The sequence below is a fragment of the Rhinolophus sinicus genome, chromosome 14 (genome assembly GCF_057876585.1).
Source record: "Rhinolophus sinicus isolate RSI-liver-muscle chromosome 14, RSI-T2T, whole genome shotgun sequence".
In the NCBI taxonomy this organism is placed as follows: Eukaryota; Metazoa; Chordata; class Mammalia; order Chiroptera; family Rhinolophidae; genus Rhinolophus; species Rhinolophus sinicus.
This window is the reverse complement of record NC_142514.1, coordinates 45,195,285-45,204,320: the sequence shown is the minus strand read 5'-3', so window position 1 is coordinate 45,204,320 and position 9,036 is coordinate 45,195,285. Positions and strand designations below refer to the sequence as shown.

Sequence of the window (9,036 nt, the reverse complement as noted above, 5' to 3'; positions counted from 1 at the left end):
TAATTGCCCAGCATGAGTCCTGATACTTGACGGCAGCAGCTCAGGGACCCAAGACCAACGCAGCTTCTGGTTCCGTAAAGGGACTGGAAATCCACACACTGCTTAGAATGGGTGGAGGTTCAAGTCTTACAGTCGCACTCAGACACACAAGCACACAAATTACTCTTCCAAATTTTACTTTATCTTAGTATTGTGCAGTGCAGTATTTCTTTTTTCATCTTTAAATACAGAGAATATGAAGATTGAAAGTCAAATTTTCAAAAACTTAACATTTGCACTAGGCTGACCTGAAATTGAAACTATTACCTAAATTTAAAGTTTTGTGTTCCGGAGAGAGGGGTTGGGGAGCTGGGTGGAAACAATGAAGGGATTAAGAAATACAAACTGATGGTTACAAGATAGTCACGGGGATGTAAAGTACAGCATAGAGAATATAGTCAATATGCTTCAATAACTATGTATAGTGCCAAGTGGGTACTAGACTAATCGGGGGATCGCTTCATGAATTATATAAATGTCTCACCACTATGCTGTACACCTGAAATGAATATGAAATAATATTGAAAGTCAAGTGTAACTAAAAACAATAATTAAAAAAATAAAGTTTTGTGTTAAAAAAAGTCTCACTATTCTGATTAATAGAAAAATATAAGTAAAATATAATTTTGGGGGGGTTCAATTGGGAGCCAAAAATTTCAGTTGTTCATAAAGTTTGAAAACTACTGCTGTAAGTGTGAAGCCATATTCAGGCTAGGAGCAGAAAACTTATCTTAAAAGCCATCTTCCTGTATTCCTTTATCTCCTAGGGGCCTGTGATCAGGGTCTGGGGGGGTCTAGATGGTGACCTGGGGCCAGGGTGTGGAGCTGGAGGGCTTGGTCATGTCCTGAAACCCCTTGTCAATGACAACCCCCTGAAGCATTGAAGGGGGAACAGCCTCGGTTACCCCCTCCTATAAAACTCCATACCCCTCTTTGCTTGGGGAGGTTATAATCTTTTCTAACCTGACCTCCCGCAGCTCAAACACACCAAATAAATTCTGATAGACAAATTTTGGTCTCCCGTGACTCATTCCTTGGGCCATGCCTAACCGTAAGGAAAGGCCATGTAGTTTGCTCTCCCAAGATAAGACGTTGGTGGTTCTGATCCTGATAAAGCATGTTTCTGAAAAGGAATATCCTCCTTAGGTCACCTGGGCAGGTGTGGCTGTGGGCAGGAGTGGGGAAAGGACCCCAAGGACTGAGTCAAATAAACTGTCAATTCCAGAAGCCGGGAGAAACCAAGAGCCTACTGGTACAGTGCTTCTTTAAGTACAAAATGCTTACAGAAAATCGAATCATCATGTTGTGAGAAACTGATTCTCATCATCTGAAGTCCTTTTGGTTACATCAAGGATAAAGGGACTTTTGCTTCTGTCCATTAAGGATTAAGTTCCTTCTGTTGTAAACAACTACAAAAATGGACACAATACATGAAACAACAGGTAGCACAGGATTTTGATCCCCCAAAGTAGGGAAACAAGATCTACTGGAGTTGCCCCAGTTTACTGCCAAGAGGCAGTATCCAGGACAACACTCAGGAAGGGGAACCAGATAGACACCATGAGGGGAGGCGAGAGATCAAAAGTCAGGGAGGCCAAGATGGCTAGAATTTGTGAGGCAGAGTGCTGGACAAGCGGGAGCTGCATAGGGAGAGAGCTACAGAGAGGTGCAGAGGGGTCCCCTTAGGTCTTGGTTGGAATACTAATCTACACATGCATGAGAGAGAATGCCTCAAGGCCAAGAAAGAACCACCTGGAGTTCAGACAGGGCTATGAATAGTTTTTACCCGTCAGTGTGAAAAGGCCTCATAATATCATGTTTCCCTGAAAATAAGACCTAGCCGGACAATTGAGTCGGATTGAGTCCAGGCATTGAGTCGGATTCTCAAAGTAATGCCTTAATAGTGGGGCAAAATGACCCCTACACTAATGGCTGCATTAGACCCAACCTAAGTTACCTGTGATCAGTTTCATCCTTTCAAATCTTGTTTTCAGAACAAGAATAGTCCACTACTATTTAAAGGACTACAACAGAATCCTTCACATAACAATGTAAGTTTTATAGTGCTTGGCCTCTAATAAAAAATTATCAGACATGCAAAGAAGTAGAGAAATAAAACCCATCCATAATTAGGAAAGTTAAATCAATCAATAGAAACAGCCGCAGGAATATCAAAGATGATGGAATACTATAGTAGACAAAGATATTAAACTACTACTATACGTCTTAAAATATGTCCTAGTATATAAACCTGGGGCAAAGTATGGACTGGGGGCCAAATTCGACCCGTCTGTGTTTGTAAATAAAACTTTATTAGAAACATAGCCAAGCTATTCCTTTATGTATTGCCTATTGCTGCTTCCACGCTACAATAGCAAAATTGAGTAGTGGCAAAGATTGGAAAGGGCTGCAAAGCCAAAGTATTTATTATCTGGTTCTTCACACCAAGAGTTTGCTGATCCCTGAGGTAAAGGAAAACATGAACATGGAGGGAAATGGAAGTTATAAAAAAAGACTCAAATGAAACGTCTACAGATGGGACATAAAGCATTTGAAAAGTATACTGGATGGAATTAATATGAAGATGAATCTGACCTAATGTCTATTTTCAAAGATGCTTATTATCTGGTGGGGGGAGGCTGAATTCTTTTGACAACAAATGGGTGTGGACAAGGGGAGTGTGGCTGGAATAAAACAGTGGTTTTCAATTCCAAATTCCTGGGATTAAGGTGTGTACCAGGTTAAAATTCTCTGCCAAAGGCTTGATAGTGCGTTGCCTGGTTCAGAAAGTGGGAGGGCAGGCAGATGGAGTTGATATTGCTCCCTATCCGAGTGGCATGGCTGACGATGGAGGGCCTGGTTTCAGCTAATTTTCAGCTTTTTGACAGCACAGGCTCTAGTTCCTCAAGCCTACGCCATTATAATCAGTTACACACTTTGCTGTCTGATTTGGGGCAATGGTTCTGAGCTAAGCCACCCTCAAAAAAGCATTTGTAATAGGTCATTACTGATTGAAATCATAAATCTCCAGCACAAGTTTCTAATTTCAGGCCACCTCCATAAATGGGATAAGAGGTTTATTGCTAATGTTTAGTTATGTAGTATTTACTACGAGCCAGGAACTACACTAAAGGGTTCTAATTGGATTTTACTCATTATAGTGCTTAGAACTCTCCCAACCCCAACCCATTCTAACTCCAGAAACTGAAACAAAACGTGCTTAAATAACTTGGACAAGGTCACATGGCTAGTCAGTTAGGATCCAAACCTGGGCAGTGTGATGCTAAAAGTCACCACTATACTGGCTCCGTTGTGAGGCATCTGTTCTAATGGCTGACAATACATCTGGCAATTAATACATGAGACAGCTTAATAGGACACTGGGACAGCTTAATAGGACACTGGAAAACTTTGTGAAAAGTTGAATTTTTTTTTTCCCTACTAGGGAACAAAATGGCTGAAGAAAAAACAAAATCAAATGCAGAAATTAAAACTTTTTTCATATATAATAAGACTCCATTTGCTCCTTAGGCAACTACATTTATTTAGAATCTTAACATCTTGTACATACAAACATTCAGCAGTTTTATTTTTCCTAGTTTACCTCCCTTTCTTGCTAACTCCAATTAGTGATATCATTGCCATATGTAAATGGCCCAAATGATGATGCTAAAATAATATGTGTGGCTATGTGAGAACTACTCCTTTCCCATCTTCATATGCTCTTAGCTTGCCAGTAAATTCTGATGCAAAAAAGTGTTTTTGGCAAGGCAATTATTTATTAGTCATGCAAGGAGAGACAGAACCAGTTATGAGAAGCACTCGTTCTGTCAATTTACTGCAGCAAGGAGTATAAAGCATCATATTTCCTTTACCAATAGACTTTTAGTAACAGGACCTAAAAGGATAATATGTAAAAACACACAACAACAACGATGTATTATCTCAAAACGTGTATTTAATGGCCATTCCATCAAAAGCAAGCAGAATCACATTTCAAAAGTATTTTGTGTGTGTGTGTGTGTGTGTGTGTGTGTGTGTGTGTACTTTTAAGATGCACTTTCAAGTTTTATTTGGGCTTCATTTCTTCTTGGCTGCCTGAGGTGTTCTTGCAGATACAATTTAACACAGAATGTTCTGAGGCTGATAGCTTCTCATGAATTGAAAAACAAGATCCTAACAATATAGCATATTTTGAACATATTAGAAATTTGAAACGTCGTGTGCAATTTCAGAGAACTTGAATACCAGTCATGAAAGACACTTTCCAAGTAAAATTTAGGCACTCTACACTTTGGAATAGCCACAAAATATTCCAACAAGATTTAATGCACTTTGTGATTACATCTACTCAAAGATAATTATCAATTAATATCTATACTTATTAAATAATGCTTTAAATTAGAGCCCATTACATTTTGATAATTCCTGTGAACCATTTGCAGCATTGTGTTTTAGTTAAATAATGCCAACTACTTCCATGAATAATCCTGGTACTTATCCTTCATGGTGCATTTTTTATAGAAGAACCCTAAAATAGACATTGATAAGCATCTCCCCTTCTTTTCCTGCTAATACCTGAATAAGAATGTCCCTATCCAACTTTAAAAGTATTATTGTCTTTTCTGCTGTAGTTGCTTTGTTAGCATGCAAAACTACAGCAAATGGGAGGCTCTCTGGAGACCAGGAAACATGAGCCAAGGAGCCATCATTGATTACTAGGCTCAGTTCATTTGCTCAGTCCCTTTGTGGCTAAGCACATTGCTCCCTCTATGTTCCTACAGTCTGTGCTGCTAGACTGACGAATATGGAGCAAAGGGGAAGGATACTCACATTCGTTACTCTACATTCCACAAGGCCAAGGCCACCCATATCTCGTCTGACTTGAGGCAAAACTTCCTGATCTCTGCAGTGTGGTTCTGGGGCTTCCACCTGGTCTGAAGAACTGAGGTGTAGGAATGACGACTGTCTACTGAGATGTCATTAACTCTAGGTGAACTTCCTGGACTTGAACGTGATTTAGCATTGTTAGAATTAAGAACATGGAGGCTAATCATTTCTGTTGAGAATAAGGTGCTTTTGCTCAGTGGTATGCATTTATGTAGCTAAGAAAACAATTAGAAAAGCCTTTCAGAATTTTTAGATTACAGCCTGCAAATTGACTCATCATAATCACCAATGACTAATGTATGAAAATCTATCCAGTGAAATGAATTTGAGACTTATTTGACTGTAAGTCGTACAGAAGAGAGCACAGTAATTTCCCATAGGAGAATTTGGTATTTCCCCATGGGGATCACTGGTAAATTAATTACACTGCTAATGCTTTCTGGCGTACTTGAAGAGACAATTAGCATAAGTAAATCATGAGTGAGATGACAAGTTGCTTGACACTGTTTCTGTTCATCAGATGAGATCTGAGGTTACTGTTAAGCCTCCGAATGAGTCGAGATGGGCAGAGAAGGGCATAAGGAATGAGTAGTTGTTAACTTCAGTTTCAGCAAATAGAATCAGAACCAGTCTTTACTAGCTGATAAACATCGATATTTAAATGCAAAGCAGATAAGACTCATTCAAGTTTTAGAAATTAACCTCACCAGGAGGTGACAGATGCTGGGAAATATTAGGGAGGTGACAGCTGATTTGGGAAATCCACGTGAAACCTCAGCCATCTCTCCTGGGCAGACAGGATGCGATGATAAAACTGAAGGTGGATTTTAGTTGAGGTTCCTTTTCATCCTCTCTCAGAACTTCATCTTTCTATGGATATTCTACAACAACACCTATCTTGTGATCAGGACTGGAGCTCATGACAGCACAGATAAGATTACAGTCCCTCTCTGGCGTTTTAGAATGGCCACCGCTTGCTCATGAGTAACACCTTCTAGAGTCTCGCCATTAACAGCTAAAATTTGATCACCTCGCTTCAATCGGCCGTCATCTGCAGCTGCTCCCTACAAACAAGAAACATTCCAGTTTAATTCAGGGCGAAGCAATTAATATTCAAATAATATTAATATTATGGTGCACATATTAAGAGTCACTTTAAAAACTACCAAGTAAAGTTAAATTATTTCTAGGTAATGTTTTTAAATTAAGAAAATTAAAAAAAAAGTGGGATATGTTATTTGAATAACAGTTGAATAGTAACCATAATTACGCATTGTTTTAATAACATACTAGTAGAAATGTACTGGCATTCACATTTCTTTTAACACAAGTAGGACCTTATTTCAATATTCAGTGCTACATGGAATTTGAATGTCATATCATGTCATATGCAGGAATATGTAATATACAAATAAAGGCAGAACTGAATCTGGTATTAGTCTTATTGCCAATACCATCATTACATAGGGTTCCCAGTGCATTATTAAGCTATCAGCACCTGTCGTCATCTGTCAAATGTAAGTGTAGCCTCTAAATGGGTGAATTGTATGGTATGTGGATTATACCTCAATAAAGTTGTTCTATATATAAGTACACAAAAGGGTAGATGTCTAAAATTTTGTACTATCATATTCAAACATTTCAACTTTATTTATCTTTGATGATCTAAATAGGTTTCTAAATGACTACTTTCATTATATACCCAGTCATGCATGGCTCCTCAAAATGGCACAAAGCAAGTGAAACTTGGGCTGTTTTTATGCTCACATTGAGTATCTAATATTCATGATATTACTAGAAATATTTTAGATGGGTAAGGAAAGAAAAGACCTAGAAAAAAACTTATAGGAGGCTTTCTCCATCTGCCAGAACTATAAAAATTCCTTGAAAAATCAGTGCCGTGAGCGTCCTCTAAATGATATTGAACTAGTGGGGAAATTAACTAAGGCCCACAGGCACCTAGTTCCTGATCGACTCGTTCAGAAGCTGAGTTATGAGGCACCAATGCTCCAGAGATCTGTGTCCACCTGCAGACGGAGGTCCTGAGGTGGCGGGTGAATTATCTAGAATTTCAAAACAGTGAAAAGGGTGGAATTCCTCTATAAAGGTGTGATAAAATATATTCAAAACCAGGTCTATACTGGGGGTGGGGGCCAAAATTAAATAACTTGCAACTTTAGTCACATCTTTTTTTTTTTTTTCCTTTTAAGAAAGTGTGTTAACTGCACTAAAGAGAGGATTAAACAAGTAATTCTAATGGGTAAAATCAGAATTTCTTAGCTAACTTGACTTTATTAAATTTTACACGCTAAGAATTAAGGGCTTCAGTAAACCTCAGATTATCTGTGTAAGTTGTACAATTTTAAATTTTTAAAATTTATTTATTTCTAAAAATTAATTAAAAATTTTAAAATTTATTTATTTTAAAATAAATGAAATTTATTTATTTTTAAAATTTATTTAAAAGTATCTGTGTAATTTTAATTTAAAAAAATATTTATTTATTTATTTTTATTTTTTAAGGAGGGCACAGCTCACAGTGGCCCATGTGGCAGTTCGAACCTGCAGCCTTGGTGTTATCAGCACCGTGCTCTAACCAACTTGAGCTAACTGGCCACCCTGTGTAATTCATTTTTTTTGTGTGTGTGTAATTCATTTTTGAAAAGGCATGTTAGGGGGTGGCTGGTTAGCTCAGTTGGTTAGAGCACGGTGCTCTTAAGAACAATATTGCCGGTTCGATCCCCACATGGGTCACTGTGAGCTGCGCCCTCCACAACTAGATTGAAACAACTACTTGACTTGGAGCTGATGGGTCCTGGAAAAACAGTTAAATAAATAAAAGTTAAAAAAAAAAAAACGCATGTTAAGCTCTTCAAGTTTTCATTTACAGTAATACCAAAAAGGATGATTTTCCAACTTTTGAGGATTTATACATTATTTCAGGTATTGCCGTGCTTACTTGATTACTACTGACCTGTATCTCTTCTATACTATCAAAGCAGCATTTGTGGACTAAGCAGGGAAGGAAGAAATAAATTGTTCATAGACCTCCATCTGGTTTAGAAATGTGGCTTTTACCCACTTGCTGTGTCCCTACTTGGTCACTTAGCCTTCCCAGTTCTGTAAACTAGGCATCTGTTATCTATCTTTTACCTGTTCTAAGGATTAAAATGTATGGCACATGGTATTTACTCAATAATGGTGGTAGTATAATAAAATAAAACTCTGGTGACGATCAAACTTATTTTTTCATATTTCACAAGCTCTGAAAAACTACTCCCTAAATTTTCAGGGATGTGAAGTCTTTAGGCTCATCTCTTCTTGGCTTTTGGTAAAACTTGGTTGCTGAAAGGACTGAGACTTAAAGTTAGCTTTCATTTTGAAGTTTCCAACCAAACACCTGAAAGAAAATGGAAGGTCCTGACAGCCTCTTAATCAGATTAACTAAACCTGCCAAATCCTATATACCTACAGTGCCAGTGAGAGTCCATTTTTCTAGAGAGGAAAGAAGACCTTGATGGGCCAAATTAATTTCCTAGTTGAGCAAGAGAATTATTAAACGAGGCTTAGGACACCAAAAAAGTCACCCTGTGGACATCTAAGATCCAGAAACCTGAAAAGACTAACATTTTAAAGAATGTATGTTTAATATTTAAAACATGGAAAATGTATAGCTATAGTTTCTAGATGTTCAAAATTTCCATGGTGAGATGTTTAGCTTGGTGTCAGAATTTGTGTTAAAATGATTTTACCATTAAAAACAAAACAAAAGTCCTTTGCTAGTTTTTGGTTTATTCATTCTTTTCAGAAAACTTATATTTGGATATATTGGTTCACTCTAACAAATAAAAAGAGAAAAAGTCATCAAATGAAATCCTAGTACAGTAAACTCTATGGAACTATCTGAATGATAATTACTATTATTTGCATTGGAATAGTCTATTACTGAGACTGAGTAAATTAAGTAGGCCATAACCTGGGGCATTAGAATTTTTTTTGTTTTAAATTCAGAGATTTTCATTTTCAGGTGTGCCTCACTTTACAAAACAGGTCCATTTCTTAAAAAAATTAAACATAGCAAAGATATTCAATATTTACCACTATGTT

The 9,036-nt window shown here is 37.5% G+C and overlaps 1 protein-coding gene across 8 annotated transcripts in view; it reads right to left on the bottom strand.

Moving 5' to 3' along the window:
- Window positions 1–3,977: 3,977 nt before the first annotated feature.
- PATJ (PATJ crumbs cell polarity complex component) overlaps window positions 3,978–9,036 on the bottom strand; it is a 301,329-nt gene continuing 296,270 nt past the window's right edge. For 6 of the 8 annotated variants that reach the window (XM_074334813.2, XM_074334815.2, XM_074334816.2 and 3 more), the window contains one exon: window positions 5,696–5,993. In XM_074334813.2, coding sequence (XP_074190914.2) covers window positions 5,847–5,993 — 147 coding nt within the window. In that variant the 3' untranslated portion in view covers window positions 5,696–5,846. Of the gene's footprint in view, window positions 5,994–9,036 lie in introns of all 8 variants that reach the window. The other 2 variants (XM_019731220.3, XM_074334819.2) reach the window with 2 other exon arrangements.